This window comes from Lotus japonicus, chromosome 3 (genome assembly GCF_012489685.1).
Source record: "Lotus japonicus ecotype B-129 chromosome 3, LjGifu_v1.2".
NCBI classification, from domain to species: domain Eukaryota; kingdom Viridiplantae; phylum Streptophyta; class Magnoliopsida; order Fabales; family Fabaceae; genus Lotus; species Lotus japonicus.
Genome location: NC_080043.1, coordinates 40,927,830 through 40,955,353, shown reverse-complemented (window position 1 = coordinate 40,955,353; position 27,524 = coordinate 40,927,830). Strand labels below are relative to the sequence as shown.

Here is a 27,524-nt window from a genome sequence, read left to right as displayed (position 1 = left end):
ACCATGGTGAACCAGTCCGCAATACTCATCTGACAAAAGGCGTTGTCCGCCAAAACACACACAGAAGACGCGAGGGTCAACTCTAAAGAACTATGTAGATAATAAACCCAATAGGTACAAATAATATATAGCCACTTAGGCTTATAACTAGAGATATCATTCCTAGGGTTGCATGTTCCACCAAATCATAATGACAATAATAACATTTAGCATGTTCCAAGTAAGTTTATCAAATAGCAACCACACTCATCAACTAAGTCAGTATGCATGTTGCGTGATATGTATGCAGGTTAACCCAGTCAACCAATATGCAATCCGGAAACGGATGGGCATCAAAACGGATCAATCCTAGCACCAGCAACGGTGGGACCATTTCTGCCCGCGTGCCTCTTACACCAAGCAAAGGTATGGACAACAACGAGTCAATCCTAGCACCAGCAACGGTGGGACCATTTCCGCTCGCGTGCCTCTGGGATGGACATCAACGGATCAATCCTAGCACCAGCAACGGTGGGACCATTTCCGCCCGCGTGTCTCTTACACCAAACCAAGGTAGCCAGATCAGCCGTAACCCGTAGGTCTGCCATTTCGGTCTGCTACAAGAGACGTCTACAAACGCTCTTTGACGGCATTCCGGGTCTTATGACCATTTTGGAAACCGACGAGGTCCAGAGTACGTCCTGTGTTAATACCTCATTAATGTTGCATGTATGCAAAATGATTAGTCAAACAACGTCTCCGTCCTCACTCGACACGTCGCCACGTGTTCTAGGGAAGTTAAAGTCTCTAAAAGCTTACCCTAAGGTAAAGTCGATTCTGCGACAAAAGACACACTTCACAACACACATCGCTGCTCCAACAGCACAAGAGTATCACATACTCGGGAACTAACGGTTCCCCGGACTTATCCCCAGGATAGCCCAACAACATCGCTGCTCCAACAGCACAACAACCAACGCTGCTCCAACAGCACAACAACCAACGCTGCTCCAACAGCACAACAACAACAGACTCAACACTTGGATCCGACGACACTTCTCGTTTTCCAAACTATGATTTTCATCCAAAGCCTCCTTTCGAGATTATTACCCTTACTTAAAGATTTAGAGGTTGTTTAATGTCTTATGAATTTTCTTTTCAAAATAATATCATTTTTAGTCTTATCGCAATTCCTATAAGTTCTCGGGATCTTCGAATCCCCAAATGACTCCAGAGAATGTCTCGATCCATAAACCCTATACAAGGCCCGAACCTCGTTCGTCCTATCAAACTTTCTCAAAACTCTCAAAATAAAATCGGCATGACCTGCCCGCTATTCTCACCATTCAGAATCTCAGATTTTCAGTGTAAAGCATATTTAAATCATCACAATCAACAACATGTCATATATCAATAAATCGCATCATAAACACTTAGCACTTAGCATATAAAGCATGCACCACACATCCTAGATTACCCACATAGCACATAGCATGTAAGTCAATCTTTAAAAACATTCAGTAGATGAATCATCTACATTGTCAGCCGAAGCCTCAGAAAACATTTTCAATCACACACAATCCCAGTGCATAAACAGTAAACAATGTCGAAATATCGACCCTAAGCATTAACTAGAGATTCAGTGAGAAGCCCTCACCTGAAAGTTCTCCAGAATGATCCACTAGTGCTTCCTCGCACTCAAAGTGTTGCTCCTTGGGAAATTCCTCAAAAGCACCTTTACAACAAAATCACAGAATACTATAAGAATCTATCGAAAACTAAGCTATCGATACTTACTAAGGTTACTCGAAGTAATCTATACTCTAAGGTACGATAATCTAGCGCGAAAGGACAAGTTTTCGGAAAAGGAAATTTCTTCCTCCCCCTCTAATAGGGCTCGGCCACTTTGGCTAATTACGGGGCTCGATTTTTCTTCGATCAAACTTGGTTCCTATGCTTTCATAAGCCGTAACTAAGGTTATTCTGAACTCGGAAAAATTATCGGATCGAAAACTGTCGCAGGGGTATTTTGGTCATGATTTTTAACTTAGGATTTTCAAAACTGAAATCCCAAAAATAAAATTTTGCAGGGACGTCACCAACGACGTTTATGACAACTAATCCTACTAGCACTAAGCTAAGGCGATAGTTTTCAGCCTAGAGGTTGGAACTTTACTCAAAAACTACATAAAATGGGTATTTTAGGTTCAAATTGATTCCGGCGGAATTCCGGCGACATAACGGAAAATCTAATCCGGCAGAAGTGATCTTGGGCACATGTAGAAGAGGTTTAGAATCAGAAATGAAAGATTCAGGATAGTTTTGCAAAAACCCATAAACTATCCACTCAGAAAACTCTACAGAAAAGCTATGGAAAAAGCGATCGGAGGTAAGGATTAGCGACTATACCTCGAAACCTTGAAGTAGCAACTAACGGATCAACGATCAAGCAAACGATGAAGAAAAACTCTTCTTCCTTCTTCCTTGTTCTTGGCCGCGGTTTAGAGGAGAGAAAATGGAGGAAAATTGTGTTTTTTCTTCCTTTGTTTGCTATATATAGAAGGTGGAAATTCGCGGGAAAATGAAAGTTCCGCGAATCCGATTTTTCCGGCGTCATTCACCATGAATTCTAAGATAGGTTTTGGCAAAGGAATTCCCAAGCTAAGAAGATGTCTCCTTGTATTTTTGGCAACTAATGCAAAGTCGGTGTAAAACTATTTTACCCGATAAGTTGCTTTTTGCCTCGAATGTCGGAATGGAAAACTTCCTTCTGAAGAAAGATTGAAATCATCAAGAGAAATGGGTGTACGCGTGTGGAATATTCATTTGAAGCTCTGAATAGATAAAGTCCTCAAAGTCGGGAAATTCTAGGGTTTTGAAATACCAGGGATTCGGTTTCGGCAAACTTCCGATGATTGGAATCGGACGTTCGTAGATCCTAGAGTTTCGCCTCGAAACGATTGTGACATATGGAAAAAGAGAAGTTCTAACATTTCTCTGAAGATTTTTGGAATTAACTGCCATCGTGCCTAAAAGTGAAAATTAGCTATATACTAGGGTTTCTGACCTAGGTTTAAGCGTAAAACGTTCGTGCTATAACTTTTATCGACTTCGATACGATCCTTTGACTTTTCCTGAACTTCCTCCTTCATAAATTTATTTCATTTAATAAACTTTCGTTCAGGTTTCCCTTCACATTACATCAACCCTAATCGTGAATAAGAAGTTTATTCACTTAGCATAAGCTTAAAACTTGGGTCTTACATTCTATGTGGTTTCCTAAATTTTCTTCTTCATAATACTAATCCAAACATCAAACACAAGTCAAGTTCCTCTCACGCTTACACATAATCCTATGCGTGAGTTGGAAATTAATTATTTATTTAATTCTAAAATCCCGGGTCTTACAACTGGTAAGGATTTCCCATTAAAATTACATCTCCATCATAACTTGTGAGTGATAGTGTATTAACGTAACCTAAGAAGAGTGAGTGCAGAGGGCACGACGGCGGCAGAGATGCAAGACGACCGCATCGAGCGCTTTAGCAGAGTGTGCAGCGGTAGGGGACGTGATTGTAGGGAGCAACGATAGGGATGTAGCGGCAATGAGAGGCATGATAGTAAGGCAGGGAATGGAGAGGTGCGATTGATTTGCAGGGAGAGCGTATGAATGAAGTTAGGGAAGTGAATCTAAGAAGAGGCGATGACATGAATGTGGTTATGACGGAAAGTTCTAGGCACAGTAGTGGTGGAAGAAGGCGAGAGTGTGAGAGAGTAAGATAGTAGGGTTGGGGACGACCCTAAATAATACTCCCTCCGTTCTAAAATGGTGGTTGTTTTAGCTTTTCACATATATTCCAAAATGGTTGTTGTTCTAGAAATCCAATATTATTTGTCACATCTTCTTTCATATACACCCTCATTTAATACTTTATCTCTCATCTACCACCTTCAATTCTCACCAATCACAATGTCCACCAATCACTTAACCAATAATTATCATTCTCTCTTTTTATATAACTCAACTTTAAATATGGGTGTTCTAGTCAAATATTATATCAATTAATGAGTTCTTAAACTATGTGCATTCCTTTAAGCAATAACCATTTTGGAACAGAGGGAGTAACATGATGGAAAAAAAAAATTGTTGTGAGCTATATAATTTATTCTCTTGAGATCAGTTTAATAGCTATCAGCTTTGGGATACATATGTGGAAAAAAAAACAAGAATTAAACTGATGATTTGAAATAACACTAGATTCCATTTGCTTATAACATTGGCAATTTGTAAGCAAGATGTTAATTATACAATCAAAACCTCGTTTTCATAATTCAAAACTTTCCTAATACGCACAAGGCGACCTTTTCAATGTATAGTTTTGATGCTTACTTAGAGCATCTCCAATGGTAGTATCTAATGTTAAATACATACTCATATGAGTATCTATTACCATTAGAGTACATATTCAATTCCAACATGGCAAAGATGAGTATGTGAGAATAGATACTCCACACTAGACTTGAAAAGTGGGCTTGTATTTATTACAAGCACATACCATTAAGAGCATCTACCTCCATCATATTTAAGTTGCAAATATAATTAATTAAAATTGATATAAATAATAAAATATATAAATGTGAAGTTGATGGTGGGATCCATTATAGAAACTTTTAAGAGTTGTTGGGTTGAAGTAAAAAGTTGGTAAAATGTTGTAGATGATGTGGCTTATGGGAAATTGTAAAAAATAAAGTGTAGATATTTTAGTGAGTATGATGGATGTAGATGCTCTTAGCATTGCGCTTAACAAATCTTTTGTCATAATACCTAGAGCCAAAGCCAAAAGTTCGCTTATCTAAAAATAACCTAGAGCCAAAATTCAGAATATCCTCAATGGTAGATGGAAGATGAAGTTGTTCTAAGATTTGAATAGAAAACTATTTTTAGAGGATTAGTCCTATATCTATCAGCAATTAAAAAAAAAAGGAGAGCAGAATTGAACTTATAACTTCAAATAAGACTATATTCCATTTGCTTATACATTAGCAATCTGTCAGCGAGAGGTTAATTATACATTCAAACCTTCAATTTTTAATTTAGAACTTTTCCAATACCTACAAGGCGTACTTTTCAATGTATAGTTTAGATGCTTTCTTTGAAACTTTGCATTGCGCTGGACAATCTTTTGTCCTAGTACCTAGAGCCAAAATTCAGAATATCCTCAATGGTAGATGCAAGATGAATTTGTTCTAAGATTTGAATAGAAAACTACAAGATTAGATTACAATTCAAGGTTCTTTTTTCTATAAATACAACAAGTAATCTTGGGTACCAGTAGCAGCACAACAAATCTTTCTCACATTTCATTTACCAGCCTCAAGTAGTTGTTTCCCATTATTGCCTCACTACACCACAATGGTTGCCAAAACTCAGTTCTATCATGTTTCATTGGCACTGCTTCTCTGTTTGGGATTGTGGGCTTTTCAAGTGACATCTCGCACTCTCCAAGATTCCTTCATGCATGAACGGCATGAGCAATGGATGGCTCGCTATGGCAAAGTCTATAAGGATCTCCAAGAAAAGGAAGCGCGTTTCAAGATATTTAAGGAAAATGTGAACTACATTGAAGCTTCTAACAATGCTGGCGATAAATCTTACAAGCTAGACATGAATCAATTCGCAGACCTCACAAATGAAGAGTTCAAAGCACCCAGAAATAGATTCAAGGGGCACATGTATTCCTCAGCCATTAGGACAACAACATTTAAGTACGAAAATGTGACCGTACTTCCTTCCTCCGTGGATTGGAGGGAAAAAGGAGCAGTGACACCTGTGAAGGACCAAGGCCGGTGTGGTAAGTTTCTGATAATTAACGCATTGAATCGAAAAAATAATCAAGAATGAATTGACATCTAACTCTAGTTTTAATATTTAACTTTGCAGGATGTTGTTGGGCGTTCTCTGCTGTAGCAGCAACCGAAGGAATTCATAAGTTGAGTACTGGAACATTGATCTCTTTATCGGAACAAGAACTTGTTGATTGTGACACAAAAGGTGTGGACCAAGGTTGTGAGGGTGGCCTTATGGATGATGCTTTCAAATTCATCATCCAAAATCATGGACTCGATGCTGAAGCCAACTACACCTATAAGGGTGTTGATGGTAAATGCAATGCAAATGAAGAAGCCATCCATGATGCTACCATTACTGGGTATGAGGATGTCCCTGCAAACGATGAGCAAGCACTGCAAAAAGCTGTAGCTAATCAACCAATTTCTGTGGCTATTGACGCAAGTGGCTATGACTTTCAATTTTACAACAGTGGTGTCTTCAATGGTTCATGTGGAACTGAGTTGGACCACGGTGTCACAGCTGTTGGTTATGGTGCTAGTGATGATGGAACCAAGTATTGGTTGGTTAAGAACTCATGGGGAACCGATTGGGGTGAAGAAGGATACATTATGATGCAAAGGGGTGTGAATGCTACCGAAGGACTATGTGGCATTGCTATGCAAGCTTCCTACCCAACTGCTTAGATGTCAAACTTGATACCATTGATCCCTAAACATACTTGAACCTAAAACTTCGTAATTTTTGCATTATCAACTACATATACATCCATTCTGGTTTCTAAGATTAGTTGTGAATCCTCTGTACACGTATGTGCTTTTATAAATACAACAAAGAATTAAAGAGTAATTACATTGATCTCTATTCTATTTACTTACCTCTTTTTTTGTTTGGAACGTTCAATGTGCTCCCCCAAAATCCTGCATGATTCTATCTTAAAAGTATTCCCCCAGCTACTGAAAATGAGACTGCTAATGTCTTTCAAAACCATCTTTGGTATCACATAACTACAGACAAATTCAGTTATCTTGATTGAAAGTTGTGAAGATCGCAGAAATTAACATTAATATGGACTTCTTATCAAAATGGTCGATATCTTCCACCTGTAAAGGCGAGTTTTTCTTAAGACCCTTTAGACGGCGCATGTAGTATTTATGGAGTATGGCCTTAAATTTCAGTATGCTAAAACATCGGAAAATCAACAGCCAACTCCACTTCTTATAATATTTTTTTTGAAATTCAATGCATCATTTTATGGATTAAACCACAAATTGCAACGAAATCATGTCAAATTTCTCCAACTTGATAATTAATCATCAAACTACCATTTCAAAATAGTTTAAGACTTCATGAGAAAATCTCTCAAACTAATTGATCGGTTAAGGTCTTGAAACAAATTTGAATGGTTAAGATCTCAGAAGATGAAGGCCCAACGAGTAAATTTGCTGTATCTAATTATCAGATTTGGCTCATATGAGAATTACTTTATAGGGTAAAGCAAGTCTTACAACCATTGATATTGATTACTTACTATGAAAAGCCAGTTGTGTGTGATGACTTACTTTACTGTCGTCCCCTAAGTCACATATTGGAATGTGATTATGTAAGCAATGGGATCCTTAAATTTGTGAACATAATTTATTCCCTCATTTTCTAATTCGACAACATCAAGCAACATTTCTCATCCATAAAATCTTGATACTACAAAGTGATAATACAAACTTCCATACCCGCACTCAACCGCATAAACAAAACTCACTAACAAGACAGCTGCTATTCTGACAAGGAGTCGGCATGACAAACCAGTTTTAGTTCACGTTCTAATAGCTAGATTGACGCAACTCAGGACGGACAAAGTCTGCATCTGGTGGCACTGAAATGTCCAGAGTTGGTCTAAGCTCTGCACAAACCTCAATGGCTCCGTGCACTGGGTCTGACAGGAAGTTGCTGATCAGGTCCTGGTTGATAGGTGCTGCATTGTCCACAGCCACCAAGGCCTGCTGAGTCAGGACGTAATCGAACCGGGGAGCCCATTTCCTTGAACCCAACCTTGCAGTGGTTGAGCAGTTATCAACCATGAAAGAAACACCACGAGCGTGCATGAATGGATTCAAAGAGTCAACTGACTCAATCACACTCTCGTTGATGATTTCAGAGTATGAATGCCCTTTCTTCCTCAGGACCTCAATCTGCAAATTTTATGATCATAAATGTGAAAAAACAAAAGGTCACCTTTGTATTCATTCTAGCCCAAGAAAAAGATATGCAAGAAAAATGATTGTTAAGGTAAGAATTTATAAGAATACATCTTTTGCCATTGATAGATAGACACTAGTCACTAGTAAGTCTGAAATTTGAGGACAGAGATTTACTAAAACGAGCAAGGTTATATTTTCCTTCAATTTAATTAAAAGTGTAGAGAATTGAACGTACTGAAACTTAAGATACATGATTACGTTGGAAAAAATCTCACTTCAAAAGAACTTTTTCACAGTTTGAGGACAAAGATAGGAATGCTTGCAGCAGGGAATATATGTTCAAAGTACATATCAACTACAAATAAACTAGCGAGAAAAATTGCTAACAGAATAAGAACGGATACCTGGGCCATCATCAATGCCACAAAGACACCAGCAGTAAATGGATTCAAAGGGCCTAGATCACCTGCAGGCCTTGTGGAACGAACACGCTCACCAACCTTCCACATCCGGGTTTGATCAATTTTACCCATGGGAAATGCAGGCAGACCTTCTTTCTCCTGTAAAACACAGGTGCAATTGTAAATCTGTTGAATAAAAAGCAGCCTTAAACTAGAAATAAATGTGCACTTACATAAAAGCGACGTCCGGCCAAAACAACACTGCGAATCTCACTACCACTAGCTACATCCTCATAGCACTCGTACAAAATGTCCATGCAAGGATAGAATGAAGCACTATATGCTTTCTCAAATTCCCTCTTTCCTTCTTCTGAGAAAGAATTATATACAGCCAACATGCCCTATCCAAATAAAATGAACAAAGGTTCATGTTACAGCTCACAAAAAGCCCATCACATGCTCAGGAAAAAATCCTAAAGACTATTCAGCACTAAAATGAGTAAGAGATCACAACCTTAGTTGAGATAGTTTTAGATATAATCCCTGTTATGGACTCAACAGTGTTCTTATAAGCCAAATCTTCAGCCATTCCATTTTCAGTGTACCTCCTAAACAAGGATTCAACAATTCCATGAACAGCACCAAGTAAAATTCCTATAATCAATAAAAGCAAAAGTTAGGCCATAAGTCTTCAAAGATTGGTATCAATGCACTGCGAGAGAGATATTCTGACCTCGCTCCCCAAAGATGTCACTCTTGTATTCCTGCTCTAATGTAGTGGCAAATGTAAAAGGAGATCCAAGAGCAACAGACCATCCCAAAGCAACATCAGTGGCCCTGCCATCCACATCCTGCATGCAATGATAGTAAGCTTAGCCCCAGAAAAATAAATCCATTAAATGAAATAATTATAAGCAGGACACAATGAAGTGTGAGAGAAGAGAGAATAAGATAGAGGACTACCTGGTGGACCGCAAAACTTGAATTAATTCCAGCACCATTTATCTCTTTACCTTGGACATACAGCCTCCTCACAGATGGACCCATCCCCTTTGGGCACACAGCAATCACGCTGAAGTGCTTAGGAAAATCAAGTCCGAGTGATTGTAAATGTCCAAGAAGAAAACCATGGGACAGCCCAAGTATGCTATTTGGCTTCATGCTAGAAAATATTTTTTCATAATTATCTGCCTGCCAGATAGAGAAAAATATATTAAAAAAACATCATAAGTGGAAAGAGGGGTTGCAAAATCACGGAAGCATGATGCAACCGGTCTACTTCTATAGCCAAATACAAAAAAACTAGGGTTCCTAAGGAAAACCTATGGAGATACGAACTATTGGCTGTCCTAGGAAGGAATGAATATCATGAACTTCAAGCATTAATTAAAAACATGATCAGCATCACCAAGATATTGTTCTCTGACACATAGTACATATCTTGTTTCCTATTTCTCTACCATTACCTTATCTATATGTTTTATACCAAGTGATCAAATCAGAGCACCCAGCTCAGGTAATAGAAGACATGACAAAATAACTGGAAACATAAGGATAACATTATAGGAGCACCAGTCAAGAACTTAGTCAGAATAAAAAATAGCAGGTAGTCAATCAGAATATAATAGAGAGCAACGAAGACAAACCAAAAAGCCAAAAAAAAAAATCTGCAGCCCTTTTTTAATTTACAAACCTGAGCAGAATCAGAAATTAACAACAACACCAGATCACTCCCTGAGATAGTTTCATATATGTCACCTAGAGTTCCATTCTCTTCACTAAAACCAGCACCCCGGGCCTCATTGAAGGAACTAGAACCTTTTCTTAGTCCGATCTGTATTGTCAAAAGACAAACACGTTAACATACTAGGTTCTGGGATGAGACCAGTCAATCAAAAGTTCTTATCCAGTAACTACATGATTACATATTACATGTACATCAATACAAAATAATGAACTGAAAAAATAATGAATCCCGTAATCACCTTAACCACGATATCAGACTTTGCTTCAGCAAGGGAGTCCCTTAGGTTCTGTGCCTGAGCAGGTCCCTGGTGAAAGTAGTGCAAAGATAGCAATCATTTCAAAATTATGTAATAAGAAGAAAAATAATAAAAAATATTAACTTGAAAAAGAAATCTTAAAATATTATTCAGAAAAGTAAAGTAATCACCAAAAGGTTTGAAGGGATGACTAAAAATGTTAAATTACAACATAAAGTATCCAAGAGATAACTTAAGATACTCTAACCGCAAAAATATTCCTCCCAGAAAAACACTTGAACAGACATTTCAAAAATGCATCAGTCAACTTATAATGTCTCTGGGTTCCTTTTGAAACAACATTACACTTTTTACAAAACAAAGCACTCAAGGTGGAAGCAAGTACTTGCTTCATTAACATCCAGTGAAACCATATAATACACATATTAACTCTTGTATGTGCCAAGATCCAATACTATAGATTAGCTACACTAGATAAGGTTTATACAACAATCTCAGACAAAACAAAACCATTCCAAAATGGAAAAATGAGCTAAAAAATTCAACTTTTGTTTACCTGTGAACCCCATCCGATGACACCAATCTGCTTGATACCCTTGAATGCATCCGGCAACAAATGGAACAAATCCCTCCCTCCTTTCACGATATACTGCAAAAAATCACCCAAAAATTAAAAATAAGGTTCATTTCTCAACAGTGAAGTGAGAGATTTCGAAGAGTTCCAAACCTCATCGTGGCCAGCGAGGTTAACCCTCTCCTTCTTGAAGATAGCAGTGTCGAAATCGAGCTTCGCCGGTGACGCAACCGGCGCCGCCGACACCATACGAGCACCGAGCGCGCCGGTGCCGACGGCGACGCAGCGCTGAGCCCTAAGGGGGCGGAGACTGGGCTTGGAAAACGACAAATTGGTGGCGGCGAAGCATTTAGCGGCGGGCTTAGCTAGGGTTTGGGAAGGGGTAGAGAACGCTGTGGAGCAAGATGAAGAAGTAGCCGCCGCCATTTTTTCAGAGTGAGAAATGCAGAGAGTGGATTCGCAACGTGGCGAATAGAATTTATAGAATAGGTATCTAGGGGATCCTGCTAACGTGCGCTGGATGGTAGAACGCACCCGGTCTCTATCTTGCTGTTTTGTTTATCAATCACATGTTTCGCGCACCCGGGCCACATTAGTTTTTTTTTTTTCTTTTTTCTTTTCGGACAAACCTTTAACTCAATTCCCTTTAACCTCGTATGTTGTCTTGCATCTATAATCTATCTATCTATCTATCTATAATCTATCTATCTATCTATAATCTATAATCTATATAAAAGCAAAGTTTTTGCAACCTTGGGGGTAAAACTGTAATTTAATACTTTAATACACATGGGTTGAAATTTTTCCATGGTCATATACGTAAATTTATGAGTAATTCAATATGAAATCAATCCTGGCCATTCATTGCTTCTAATCCTAACCGTTGATCATTTTCTTATGAAACTCTTTGTACAAATCTTTTCATATTCTTGGCCGTTTTATTTGTTTCTTTTGTAACTCCTGATTATGGATTATGGTTACAAAATCACCAAGAGTTTCTTCCTTCATCTCCCATATATAAAACATTTTTCCATTCCCCTTTCAACTTATTTTCATCTCTCTCATTTTAACCTTCAGCATCTCCATTCATGTGCAGGTCATATCTCTTCGATTTGGATTCTCCAACAGCATCATTCCAGCACAAGAAGATCTTCCATCAGGTTAGAAAATTTTCTTTTGCGTCTTTTCTTCTCCATCAGTCACTTCTTCTTCATCAATTTTCATTCTTAGGCATTGAAGTTTTTCTCCATCATCATCATCCATCCGGTAAGAGCTCTTCTTTTTTCGTCTTATTTATCCTTTTTGATTTATCTGTTATGATTTTGCCATTTCTTTTTCTTCAGATTTTCTTCTCATGCTAGGTTCCTCCCAAACGGTCGTATTTTTCCTCATTCGTTCTTCTCATTCTTCATCTTCCACTCCTGTAAGGTTCAGTCTTTCTTCGCAATATGCACGTTATTATCGCTTATTAAATAGATGAAAGTTACAAATTTTATTTTACTTTTGTAATTTATGCATGTTTTGTTCTTTGCTGTTGATTATCAATATTATTATGATCTATTTGTAACTTCTATTTAATTTCAGAAATATTTTATCTTCATAAACTATGAAAGTCATCTCCTTGATTATTTCTCTAATTGTGTTTCATTATTTTTCTTGCACAATTTTATGATGTTTACTTCCATTTCTTTGACAGTTTAATCTTCAACCAATGTAAGTTTTTTGCTTTCTTTTAATTTTGATTAATTTATTATCAACTTAGTTGACCAAATGATAATAGTTTCTTCTAATCCGGTACAATGGAGCCTCTTTTTATCTTTTACATTTCATTGATTTAGTTTTAATTTGTTTCTTTTTTCAGATTTTCTCATTGTTGTTTTCCATTCTTCCAATGTTACATCTTGAAAACATGTAAGTTTCTTGCATTTTTCGTAATTTTTATTGTTTCATTATGAACTTAGTCGACTAAATGAGAGTCACCTTTATTTTATTTCATAACTTGGTGTTGTCATCTTCATCGTCTACCTTAAGCTTTATTCAATTTATGTCATTTTTAGGTGATATTTACACTATGAATGTGCTCACTAATTTTACATTATTTTTTCAGTTTTCGGTTTTGTTTTTCCTTCTTATTTATTTTTTCTATCAACTCTATTTGGTGAGTTTTGTTTCATTTTTGTTTATTTCTCTATTGAAAGTAAATCCTTGATTTAAAAAAAGGTTTCATATATTTGTTTTTACCTATGAGATATTAAGTAATTAATCATACATATTATTTCATATGTGATTTTTCAGAACCCGTTCGATATTCAGCAGACTTTAAATTTCAGTCGTTTGATATTCCCCTTGAACTTCCTCCATCAATGTTATTATATAACTTTCAACTATTAAGGTCAAAATTATTTTAAATGAAATTATTATTATTTAATTTATATGAGTTATGGAATGTCTTAGGTCAACATTAATATTAAATATGATATTAGTTATGAATTTCATAAGACGCATATCATTAGTTTATGTTTGTTGAAGTATTAATCAATTAATATTTAATATTAATAATAAATCTTAAAAGTTAAAGGTCACTAAATAAAAAAAAAACCCCTACCTCTTCCTCTTGAACTTCATTCATCAATGTCATTCTATAGACTTCTACTATTAATTGAAATAAATAAATTTATTATTATTTATTTCATATGATTTATGAAATTTAAAAATAAATTCATATTTATTTATATATTGAGAAGTTTAGTAACCTCGAGGGTAAAATAGTCTATCAATAAACAATGTTTCATATATTTATTTTTATCTATGAGCTTTTAAGTAATTATACGTATTATTTCATATGTGATTTTTTAGAACCGTTCGATATACAACAGACTTTTAATTTCAACCGTTCGATATTCCCCTTCAATTTCCTCCAGTAATGTTAGTTTATAACTTTCTACTATTAAGCTCAAAATTATTTTAAATAAATTTATTATTATTTAATTTATGAGTTATGGAATGTCATAGGTCAAAATTAATATTAAATATTATATTAGTTATGAATTCTATAAGACACATATTATTAGTTTAGGTTTGTTGAAGTATTAATCAACTAATAATTAATATTAATAATAAACCTTAAAAGTTAAAGGTCACTTAATAAAAAAACTCCACTACCCCTTCCTCTTGAACTTCCTTCATCAATGTCATTCTAGACATCTACTATTAATTGAAAATTACTTTAAAACAATTTATTATTATTTATTTCATATGAGTTATGAAATTCAAAAAAGTATGCTTAATACTAAATAAGTTCTTACCAAAAAGAAAAAAAGACTATCACCAACCCTTTTCCCTACAACTATATAAATTAATAAGTGTTAATACTCATTCAACATGTGCACTTTACATAAGTTTTGTTGAAGCATTTGCTTTTGTTTTTTCAAAGGCTCAAGCTTCAAGACATTTTTCCAGGTACATATACCCAACAGTTAACTATTGATGTACTAGCCTAGAATGTTAACACGTATTCTAACATTCTTTTTATTTCATTATGATCTTCAACTTGATTTCATCATCTAAAATTGAAACACCTAAAGAATTATTTTCTCATTAATTTGCTCAACTTTTGTTATGTAGGATGACTCAAACAGTTTATATGTTCCATGTGTGTGAAACAAGAGATTTCAAAACACCTCAAATTGTTAATAGTATTGAAGTGCTCTTAATCGTTGAAAATGTATACAATTTCTTTGTTATCCTCACTTTCATGGTACCTAATTCAAACTATTTATTGTTACCATAGCAAAGTGAATTTTTAAAATTGTTGTTTTTCAAATGTCACAGTTTATTGACACACCATGTGCAGGACAAGTTTATGCGATTCAGAATTTTATGGTTCAAGCACCTGCTAGAAAATATAGAGTCACAAAGCGCAAATACATGATTACTTGAATGAGCATCTCAAGAACTGAAGAGGCTACAAGTGACACTACTTCTGAAGCAAAATATAATTTTGTACAATTTAATATAGTTGACATCATTTTCATGTAATCGGTCATCTCTGAAGAAGCCAAGGTTTATAGGGCTAATTTGTTTTATAAAAGAAAGGACATATAATACCACATGGAAAATAATTGCATCTTCTAAACTACAATAATCCATTTGGCTTAATCTCTAACATTGCTTCCTTAAATGAATGACCCTAATACTATGTTGTTTCTTACCTTTCTTTTTTCATTCTTTATTACTTTACTCTGCATTGCATCGTTCTCCTCAATAGCCACTAATTAATACTCAATTTCCCCAAAATGCATATTGCATATATACAAAACTTCTCAGGATATAACTTTCAAATGTCCATGTTCACAAATAAGTATCCGTTGCTTACTACTTCTCTTATTTTTTTCTTGAAAAAATGAGAAGGTCCAAATTTACTTAGATTGTGGAAATTTTATCTAGACGGATTTAACTTGATTTCATCCTACTTTATATTTGGTTTAATATGAACAAACTATGAATTATTTGTAACCAGATAAAAGACAATGAATTATTTATTTTTTACATATTTATTACTTTCAAGTTTATATATCAACGTTAATATAATTATAATTTTTACCGATACTTAATTTTAAAATAACGAATAGCAAAACCTAAAATTAACAAATTACAATTTTTTATTTAAGCACATATATTGTTGAATTCGTATGAGTTATGAAATTTCATAGGAAAAAATTTACATTAAAACTTAGGGAATTTCATAAGACACACATTAATAGTTTAAATTTGTTGAGTCATTAATCAAGTAATAATTAATGTTAACAATAAAATTTAAAAGTTAAAGATCATTCAATAAAAAAAACCATATTCATTTCATTTTAGACTTCATTCATTAATGTTAATTAGTCTATAGTTTTCTACTATTAATCTCGAAATTATTTTAAATTAATTTATTGTTATTTAATTCATATGAGTTATGGAATGTCATAGGGGTGAACTTAATATTAAATATGATATCACTAAAAAAGTATACATAATAAATAACAAAAAAAAATAACAAACATGTGATGCCAAAAAAATCCTCCCCTTGAACTTCCTCCATTAATGTTATCCTATACTAGCTTTCTACTACTAACCTCAAAATTATTTTAAATGAATTTATTATTATTTATTTTGTATGATTTATGAAATGTCATAGAGTACACTTAATATTAAATATGATATAACCCAAAAATATTATACATAAATACCAAAATAAATATCACAATATCACAAACATGTGATGTCAATAAAAACCTCATTTCTATCTCTTTCCCCTTGAATGTCCTCCCTCAATGTTAGTTTTTAACTTTCAACTAATTTATTATTATTTAGTGTATATGATTTATGGAATACCATAGCGTAAACTTAATATTAAATATGATATCACTAAAAAAATATACAAAACTACCAAAATAAATATCACAAACATGTGATGCAAAAAGAAAAGGAAAACCATCTCTATCTCTTTACTTCCTTCATCGATGTTAGTCTTATAACTTTCTACTATTAACCTCAAAATTGTTTTAAATGGTTTTATTATTATTTAATTCATTTGAGTTATGGAAGGTCATAGGACAAAATTAATATTAAATATGATATCACTAAAAAATATATATAGGGAATTTCATAAGACAAGTTTAGATTTGTTGAAATATTAATCAACTAATAATTAATATAAATAAAAAATCTTAAAAGTTAAGGCCATTCAATAAAAAACACCCCTAACCCTTCCTCTTGATCTTCCTTTATCAATGTCATTCTATGAACTTATACTATTAACTTCAAATTGCTCAAAAAAAAACTATTAACTTCAAATTATTATAAATAAATTTATTATTATTTATTTCAAGGGTTATAAACCTCGAAAAGGCAAACTTAATATTAAATAAGATCTTAAAAAATATACTACTTCTATCTGTAAAGTACAATAAAATTGTTATATCAAAAGAATAAATCCAAAACATCAATTAGATAAACAAGGACAAACAACAAAAATAAAAAAGACAAGTACACTCATAAAAAAACCTACGACAAAAAAACACAATTTTAAAAACATATATTAACACTTCGAAAAAAAACCTAACTATCACAAAAAATATTGTTTTTTCTCTTTTTTCATATAAATAAATAATTTTAAAAAAACATAAAAAACACAATACAAAATAAAAAAGAATGTCCCCGTGCAACGCACGGGTAATATGCACTTGTCATGTAATAAATATATAAACATATTTAAATTGTAAGTGTGAATGATAAATAGAAATTAGGAAAAGTGAATTGAAGATAATTTTAAAAAGTTAATATAAATTTAGAACAAATTTAATTTTACCATTTACTTTAACTACATTTCGTAAGAGGCGTTAAATATTGGTTTGGTTCCTACAAAAATGCTAAAAAACTATTCTAAACCAATAAAATGGAAAATAGATGTGATAGTTATTGTTTAGGCGGAATACATGCGTGATATAATAATATGTGGTGAACCAAGTATGATTCTTTTTCTGAAAAGGCCAAGTATTTTTTTTGAAATTCTGAAAAGGCCAAGTATGATTCTTGTCTTTTGTTAAATGTAGTTTCGTAAATGACCAGCATTTACCTATCATTTTTTTTAAATATGTTTTTTATTCCAAACTTACACATCTGAATTTAGAATTTAGGCTAAAAATCACTTTTGGCCCCTGATGTTTCAAGATTGTGCAAATTATGCCCTTATTCTATTTTTGTCAATGTTTCTACTCCTCATGTTTTCGAACAGTGCACCGTCTACCCCTCCGTCAGTCAGACGTTAAAAAACTAACGGAATGAGCTGATGTGACTTTTTTTATATACTTTTTTGGACCTGCCACGTGATAATTACAAGTGAAATTTGAAAAAATGGGCAAGGGAGATTCAAACTCAAGACCCGTAAGTAGCAAAACATGCATTTAACCAGTTCAGTTACATACATAATTGATATATACATCAAGCAAATTTAATTTATATCATTTCCTTGATTATCATCATCTTCATATACTCATCTTCATCTCTCCAATCCACTCAGAAACCTCTCCTGAGAAAGCCTGACTGACAGAGGGGTAGACGGTGCACTGTTTGAAAACATGAGGGGTAGAAACGCCGACAAAAATAGAGTAGGGGCATAATTTACACAAACTTAAAACATCAGGGGCCAAAAATGCTTTTTAGCCTAGAATTTAAAATAGTTTTTATTTCAAAAAAAAATTAAAATAGTTCTTGAAAATAAATTTTATACTTTTTCCCTGAAAAAATTTATTTAATTTTAAATGGTCTCTATAACATCACAAAGTTTATTTATCACTTTTTGAAAATAAAAATCATCCAATATTCAGCCCACGTGAATTTTTCACATATATATTAGTTCGTGAAAAAACATTCATCAAATTTTGCTATTCTCTCATTTTCCTTCTTCTTTCCCTCTTCCTCTCCCATCCCCCTGACACTATTTCCCCAAATTAAATAGAGGCACATCGCTCTCTTACACAAGAAAGTGTGTTCCATAGACTGTGCAAGGGGAGAGGGGGGATGACGGGAGAAGAAATCAAAGGAAAAATGTGATATCAGAGGAGGGGAAGAACAAGGAGACCGCGAAGGACTAGAAGCTTCTCAAAGAAACCGATGATTCCACGGGTCCCAACGTTGTGTCCATGGCTTCTCGAAGCTTGACAAGTGGTGGTGCGAGAGTGAACGCGATTGGATCCATTGGTTTTCACGGAGACCGTCTTAGTGGGAAGGAAAGGAAGCGGTGGAGGGGCACTAGTACAAGTTTGGGTTTGACGGTGTCTTCATGATTTAAAGTAAGCTGGGTCGGCTCCTGATTTGGGAGGCTTGATGGTTTTGGTTTTGATTTGGTTAAGGAGAAAGGTTGGCTACATGAGGGGACATACGGGAAAGGAGAATTAGAACTGGAAAATGACCAAGATTAGAGTAAAAGAGCGAAGAAGGAAAGTGAAACCACTGAGAAACTGGAAACAAACTAAAGCTACTATAAACAATATGAATAATATTCAAAGCAGTATTCAACTAAAGCACCAAGCGCGCCGCCAACAGCGATGCAGCATTGATCCCTAAGGGGCTTGAGACCGGGCTTGGAAAACGACAAATTAGTGGCGGCGAAGCATTTAGCAGAAGGCTTAGCTAGGGTTTAGGAAGGGGTGGAGAACGTTGTAGAGCAAGTAGAAGAAGTAGTCGCCACCATTTATTCTGAGTGAGAAGTGCAAAGAGTGGATTCACAATGTGGCGAATAGAATTTATAGTATAGGTATCAAGGCAATCTTGCTAATGTGCGTTGGATGGTAGAACATACCCGGTCTCTATCTTCCTGTTTTGTATATCATTCACTTGTTTGATTTCCATTTTCATCTGATTTTCTAATTTTTTTCTTATTCTTTTCTTACAAGCCTTTAACTTTGTATGTTGTCTTGCATGGCACAACAAGTAAAAGAGCTCCCTACAATATTAAGGTGAATATTACTCTAAATGAGGTGAATATTTCTTTTTTTAGTTCGATATATTTTTTGTTTCTAACTTATACACCCAAATTTAAAATGGTCTTTGAAAATAAATTTTCTCTTTTTTGTCCCTTGTGGATTTTTATTTGATTTAAAACGGTCTTTATGACGTCACAAAACTTATTTGACATTTTTTTATTTTTTATCCAATAATCACTCAAATAGTCAATCCCACCTGAATTTTTCACATCTATTTTAGTCCCTAAAAAAATTCATCATATTTAGTCATCTCTCCCCTTTCCCGTCTTCTTCTTCTTCCTCTACATCTTCCATGCACCTAACTCTATTTCCCTAAGTTAAACAGAGGCACATCCTTCTCTTACACAAGAAAGCGTTGCTCTAAAGACTGTTTGTGTGAGAGGGAGTGAGATGCAAAGAGGAAGACAATGGAAGAAGAAATCTTAGTAAAGAGGCGAGATCAGAGGCAGGGAAGAATAGAGATGTCGCGAAAGACCGGAATCTAGAAGTGGACGATGACTCCATGGAATCTAAAAAGGAAAGTGAAATTACTAAGAAAATGGGAACAAACTAAAGCTACTATAAACAATATTCAAAGAAATATTCAACTAGCTCTAAATTGGTAGAACAAGCACAATCTAGACAAATATTGTCTAGTAGGAAAAGTAAGCTCTAGTATAACATCTCGATCTGACGACTAGCCTCGAGGTAACAACACGAGTCTTTCCAGTACGCTTTTTCCTCACTCACGTGCTTCTTGAGAAAACTTCCCATGAGATCACTCATCCTAATATTGCTCCAACGAAATCCACCTTAACCTTGAAGTTTTTATGAGTTCAGCTCCCGAAAAAAGTTACATCTTGTTGTCATGAGTAGTACCAATCAAATCGTTTATACTCTCTTAAGTTGTATAGTCTCATACTTTTACAGCCTCGAAATACCTCTTGCTTCGGTGCGAGATCGGTTCATTCATGTGTCTCTGGAAGCTTGGAATAGAGCCACTAGTCTTCATTCTTCTTCAAGTACCCCCTTTTATAGTCCTTGAAAAATATGAACGTTTGAAGGGGGTAGGGTTCTTCATCCAGTTGTTGGAGGTACAACAGTCAACAGTTGAGCATTTAATGCATTTGCTCGTTGGTGTACTTTGATTTCTTCAAAAACATATTTTCTTGATCTTTTCCAAAAATGGTGGATCAAATAGTAGCCTTTTGTGAATGTGTAGTACGATCATTTCAATTTTTGTGCAAGCTTGTGGTTGACCAATATTAGGTAGAATATGATAATAGCTACTTTTTATATTGTGATAAAGGTCACCCATTAAGCTCTGACACCGTGGTAGGTGTGGTACAATTGTGCTATATTGGACATTGTATACCTTAGACGATAGGGTATCTCATCAAATGGTGAGATTTGCGGTTTTTAGAGAGGGGGAGGTGAGTTATGGTGGTTTGTGCGATTATTTCTTGTTGGATGATAGTTCCAGCATCCCTTAGTATACGGTGGTTGTAAATTCATTTGTGTAAATCTATTTCTATTTGTTGTTGGTTCTTGCCATGGTGGTTGTTAATCCATTTCTATTTATCTTTTTCGAGTAGCTATGGATTTTTGCTCTGTTTTGTATTGGTTGCTACTAGTTTTGAGACTTCCTAGCTTGTTCATGTAGGGCCCGTTTGGTGCACCGTATTTGTCCTGATTGTATAAGCTTATACAATATATTATGGGCTTATCAATTGTTTGGTGCTTACATCATATTGGATAACTTTATCCATCAATCCCTTCTAGTACATCAAAATGATGGATAATTTAATCCATCATCTAAAGGGAGGACAAGACCTGATAAGTTTTGATGTATTAGCTACTTCAAAATATGTCAACCCTACCCTAGCCCCCTTCATCTCTTAATCGCTCATCACGTTCATCGAGGTTCTTCTTCTTCCTGTTGTCACAGTCCTCTTCTACCTTCCTCTCCATCTTTGACGCCTTCTGTAATTCCGGTTCTCGCATAGGACAGATGTTCTACGCGATGCTGGGACAACGGTTCGACAACTGACTAACAGTAACAAAACCAGCAAAATAATAAAGAAGAACGCAGAGGATTGGTAACCCAGTTCAGTGAAAAAAGTTTCACCTACGTCTGGAGGGTTTGCACCCAAAGAAAGGAAATTCACTATCTCAAGATTCAGGAATTACAGACACTCATGAACACCACAGTTCATAGTTCACTTCCTAATCTACCCAGTGTATTTCTACTTAGTATCTCAACCTAAGTATGAGAGCCCCTCTAACTTTCTCTAAATTACTGCCACAGTGATTGGTAACAACAATAAACAATCAGAGTTTGAAGAATCAAAGAACACAGAACATAACTTTGCTTTATAGAATCAGGGAGCAAAGTTTGTTCACAAGAAACAAGAACAAAGAACAATGAACAACCCCAAAACACTTGATCTCTCTCTATTAGCTTCGGTGGTCTTCAAGCTTTAGGTCTTCATCCATTTTTATATACTTCAGCAGCAGCAACAAAGGCACTAGGGTTTGCTTGGGTTGAAGTAACAGATTGCAACAACAAAACAAATCAAAACTGAATCTCCAAGATATTGTTTTGTTTTTCAAAAGTAAAGATAGAAACAAATCTTTTAACAAAGATTGTTTCAACAAATAACAATCCACAAATAAAACCTTTCTGGAACAGCTACTTGATCCTCAAGTAACTATAAAAACATATCTTCATAAAATCTTCAAGGGCCCACATCACGTTCCAAGCAAAGGACTGATGTCCTAGCTTCACGAAATCAGATGTCAAGGTATCTGCTTCGATATCAGGTTGTTTTTGACAAAATGCAGACAACAATCTCCCCCTTTGTCAAATTTTGTCTAAAACAACTTGAGAATCATAGAGGGTAAAAATAGAGAATCAATTCTCCCCCTTAAGCATAGCTCCCCCTCAAATGATGCATGCATACCAACACTAGCAGTTGGAACATAGAACATAGCAGCAAAACACACTAACTATCCAACAAATACCAACCAGTAAACCAATAGCAACTTGAACATAACATAGTAGCAGCTTGGAACACAGTAGCAGCTTGGAGTACTACACAACCAGTTACTTGCCTTGTCTTGAAAGTGTCTTCAAATTATTACAGACCAAAGCTACAAAATAGAAAAGCTACCAAGTAGAAAACATAGTCTTCACAACAACCAAACTACTCCCCCTTTTTAACAAAAATTTGGCAAAGGTGCTTCAGGAAAGTACACTTTGTGCACAGAACAGTACACAGAACAGATGGTCATAGAGTTATTGCAGACCAACTTCAGCAAGAAAGTCCATGATCTCCTTGCACTCCTGAGCTTCTTGACTACACTCTCTCTCACAAGCAATCTTTCCCTGACAAACACATTTCCACTTCTGAACACTTGCTTCAGGATGGAATAACACATTTTCTAGAGGAGTAGGGGAAACATTCACAGGAACTCTCTTGTCACTTACCTTTTTCCTAGCAGAAGGCATATTGTCCTTCACATCTGGTTCAACGTTCGTCTTTGAATCACTAACATGAACTTTCTTCCATTTCAGAGATCTTGTTGTGGTACACATACTTTCCTTCTTTCCTTCCTTCTTATCCAATACAACAGCAACATCCTTGTTGGTCCTGAGAAAATGCCTAGGAGCCTTCACAATATCTTTCTTCTCCTTCTCTTCAAGCCCTCTTGGTTTCCACTCTTTCCTTGCTGGAGCTACTTGTGGATTAGTCTGTGGTTGATCATGAGAATGAGGATATTCATATAGCTTGTAACAGTAGGGCCTTATATGACCAAGTTTGCCACAGTGATGACATCTCCAAGTAGATTTCTTGGATTTTCTGAACTGAGGGTACACATGTCGTACAGAATGATGCGACATTGGGTCTGACATTGGTTGCTTAGTTTGCTTTTCAAATGAAGCAGACTTATTTGCATTCTTGTAGCTGAAGCTTATCCCTTCCATATCTCCAACTGTTTTCCCAACTTCCAGAATCTCCTCTAACACATTAGTATTATTATTCATCATACGAATAGACTTTGTCATACCTTCAAGCTTGGAGTTCAAAAGAGTAACTTCCTCTTGTAAGCTACCATTGATGATTAGAAGTTGCTTCTTTTCGGCAAGTAGATTATTGACGTTCTTTACTTCTTCTTGCAAACTAGCATTAGTGCTCTGAAGCTTCTCATTCTCCTCACGCAACTTGCTGATGATCTTGACTTCTTCTTGCATGCTGGAGTTATTACTCTGAAGTTGCTTCTTCTCAGCAACCAAATCCTTGACTTCTTTTCTCATTTTCTCACCATACGTACATGGTTCCTCCAACTTAGCCAGCAACAATTTGTAGGTTTCAACTAGTTCTTCCTCATCACCATCACTTGACTCAGCATCAGAATAGCACTTCCCAATGAGAGCCTTTACATGAATAGCCTTGGTTGTATCATTCTCATGTTTACCTTTGAGTTGAAATTCAGTATTCTTCACATTGTCCGACACATTGTCCAGGACATTTGTATTTGACGTTCTGCCCAAACTCTTCAACGCTTTGTTAAGTAATGATATAGCTTCTGCAATACTTGCATCAATATCCTGCTCCCTCTGATCTTCATCTTCTTCAGTGTTGGACACAAAAGTTATACTCTTCGCCTTCTTCTCAGATCTACCATTAAGAGACATCTCAAAGGTTTGCCAGGAACCAATGAGTTCATTAACCTTGATGTTACTGATGTCTTGGGCTTCTTCAATGGCAGTTACCTTCATATCAAACCTCTTGGGGAGAGACCTGAGAATCTTTCTTGCTAACTTTTCTTCAGACATGGGTTCCCCTAGGGCAAAAGAAGAGTTGGCTAGATCCCTTAAGCGCATGTGAAACTCATATATGGATTCATCCTCATTCATCTTCATAGTTTCAAACTGAGTTTTGAGAAGCTGAAGCTTTGATATACGAACTCTTGATGTTCCTTCATGGGCAGTCTTGAGAATCTCCCATGCTTCTTTAGCCACAATACATGTGTTGATTAACCTGAACATATTTTTGTCAACTCCATTAAAAATAACATTCAAGGCTTTGGAGTTTCCAAGAGCTTCGTCATCTTCTTTCTTTGTCCACTTTTCTTCAGCCTTCAATTCAGTTGTGGATGCTATCACAGGATGTTTCCACCCTTTGACTATTGCCTTCCATGTTATACTGTCCATAGATTTGAGAAACACCACCATTCGAGCCTTCCAGTAGTCATAATTGGTACCATCCAAAATTGGTGGCATATAGATTGATCTTCTTCCGTCCATAATGTTGTCCTTGAGAACAGAATATATTCCCTGGAGCTCACCCAACAGAATAGGGTGCCTGCTCTGATACCAATTGTAATTACGGTTCTCGCACAAGACAAATGTTCTATGCGATGCTGGGACAACCGGTTCGACAACTGACTAACAGTAACAAAACCAGCAAAATAATAAAGAAGAACACAGAGGATTGGTAACCCAGTTCAGTGAAAAAACTTTCACCTACGTTTGGAGGGTTTGCACCCAAAGAAAGGAAATTCACTATCTCAAGATTCAGGAATTACAGACACTCATGAACACCACAGTTCATAGTTCACTTCCTAATCTACCCAGTGTATTTCTACTTAGTATCTCAACCTAAGTATGAGAGCCCCTCTCACTTTCTCTCAATCACTGCCACAGTGATTGGTAACAACAATAAACAATCAGAGTTTGAAGAATCAAAGAACACTGAACACAATTTTGCTTTATAGAATCAGGGAGCAAAGTTTGTTCACAAGAAACAAGGACAAAGAACAATGAACAACCCTAAAACACTTGATCTCTCTCTATTAGCTTCGGTGGTCTTCAAGCTTTAGGTCTTCATCCCTTTTTATATACTTCAGCAGCAGCAACAAAGACACTAGGGTTTGCTTTGGTTGAAGTAACAGATTGCAACAACAAAACAAATCAAAAGTAAATCTCCAAGATATTGTTTTGTTTTTCAAAAGTAAAGATAGAAACAAATATTTTAACAAAGATTGTTTCAACAAATAACAACCCACAAATAAAACCCTTCTGGAACAGCTACTTGATCCTCAAGTAACTATAAAAACATATCTTCATAAAATCTTCAAGGGCCCACATCACGTTCCAAGCAAAGGACTGATGTCCTAGCTTCACGAAATCAGATGTCAAGGCATCTGCTTCGACATCAGGTTGTTTTTGACAAAATGCAGACAACAATTTAACAACACATTCGTTCATCTTCTCCCTCCTTTCACCTTCCTTTTCCTCCTCCATTGTCAAGTAAGTTATTTTTTTCCATCGCTACTTTACAATTTCTCATCTTTTGATATATTCTGTTTTCTTTCATTATTTGCATCATCTTTGTTGTAAAATTGCTAATTTTCTTACATTGAGAATGCTTTTTGTGTGACTCACTGATGTGTTGTCCCTGATTTGGAGAAGGTTGCATTATTAATTTCCTTCTCTTCTCACGAATGTTTTGTCCAGGTATTTTGAACACACTTCCCTTGTTTTATTGATAAAAAATATCTTTGAATATTCCTCGTGATAGGTCTGATTATATTCAACAGAAGTACAAAAACAAACAAAATTAATGAGAATCTACCCAAAGTCATAAACCATAGGCAATTCAACAAGAATTTGCCTTGTCGTTGGGGGTGTTGTTTGTCCTTTCCATGGTTTAGCTTGGAAAATTAGGTAGATTGTGGTCAATTTTTGGGTTGTTGGTTGCTATAGAAATCATGGGAGAAAAGATCTACTTTGGCAGTTCCAATTTCCAGACATTAACATGTCTGTTATATATTCTAGATCGTGGCCTTGTGTATTGCTACTCTTATCACAATAGATCGTGGCCTTGTGTATTTCTTAGAATTCATTGCCTATATATCTTTATTTTTATCTTCTAAGGTTTTTCCCCCTTTTTAGTTTTATTTTTTATTGGGTTAAAGTACCCCTTATACTTCTATTCAATAACATTTAGCTTATTAAAAAAATAACAACCAGTAATTTAGTTATAGTGATGCATATTCATGGTTCTTTAGAAATCTAATAAGTTTATTCTTTTCCTGTCAATGTTCCATAATTGCATGTGTTAGTGTTCATGTATTTTAATAAGATTCAGATTTGCATATCCTATTGGTTTTGATCAGTTGGTGTTTAGGGACTAGGTGTGACAACGAGGAATGTTAACTATTTTCTTTAGATGTTATGTTTGTCTTCTTTTTGCGGTAGAATTTTGAGGATTTAATTGGTATATATTGATATGTATTGTCATATGTATTGATTGCTTTTCTTTTAGTTTGCTTACCTATCCATCAGAGTTGTTATTATGCTTCTTTTGAAATCTAATATATCTTTTTTGATTAAAAAAATATATGTTGCTATTTAGATTGTTAAATTATTTCTACTTTAAAGTATTTGTATTTCAAATCTATAAACAATTTTGGCAAGTATGATAAAATTAATTTCTATACATTGATTAGAGTATTGACCCAATTGAATGACTTATATTATCAAAATTGTTTAAGTATATAGCTCTTTAGATAATTTTTAAAATTTTTAAATTTTAGGTGAAATTGATCCAGGTAAAGGTTCTGATTCAAATTAGTGGTTAAATGATCCTAACGAGTGGCTTAATAGTATAAGTGAGCTTCTCAATACATTGTCAACTTGCTTGATAATTGAACAAGCTTTTATGGAGACGACGATTGCATGTATTCTATCATACTTACAATTGTGTCAGGTGGCTAAAAGACAATATGAGAGGCTCAAAGATAAACATACAATACCAAGAGTAAGAGAAGAACTAAGGGTGTCATTCATGAGGAGGCTAATAAATGATGATATTACTAGTGTGGAACAACTACGGATGGATGCTAACATGTTTCGTGTGTTGTGTTCTCTAGTACAAGTTGAAGGTAGGCTAAAGGAAGATGGGTTAGTGTCAATAGAAGAATAAGTTGCTAAAAACCGTGT

The 27,524-nt window shown here is 35.2% G+C and overlaps 2 protein-coding genes across 2 annotated transcripts; one reads left to right on the top strand and one right to left on the bottom strand.

Moving 5' to 3' along the window:
• Positions 1-5,300: 5,300 nt before the first annotated feature.
• Positions 5,301-6,513, top strand: LOC130742688 (senescence-specific cysteine protease SAG39-like). Its single transcript, XM_057594789.1, has 2 exons — positions 5,301-5,831; positions 5,921-6,513. The coding sequence occupies exons 1-2, from the start codon at positions 5,393-5,395 to the stop codon at positions 6,511-6,513; spliced, it is 1,032 nt and encodes a 343-aa protein (XP_057450772.1). The 5' UTR covers positions 5,301-5,392.
• Positions 6,514-7,451: 938 nt separating this feature from the next.
• LOC130742687 (ketol-acid reductoisomerase, chloroplastic) lies at positions 7,452-11,467 on the bottom strand. Its single transcript, XM_057594788.1, has 10 exons — positions 11,157-11,467; positions 10,986-11,078; positions 10,412-10,477; positions 10,120-10,260; positions 9,390-9,617; positions 9,160-9,277; positions 8,941-9,080; positions 8,660-8,827; positions 8,430-8,585; positions 7,452-8,016 (listed from the first exon to the last, which is right to left on the bottom strand). The coding sequence occupies exons 1-10, from the start codon at positions 11,427-11,429 to the stop codon at positions 7,648-7,650; spliced, it is 1,752 nt and encodes a 583-aa protein (XP_057450771.1). The 5' UTR covers positions 11,430-11,467; the 3' UTR covers positions 7,452-7,647.
• Positions 11,468-27,524: the final 16,057 nt, after the last annotated feature.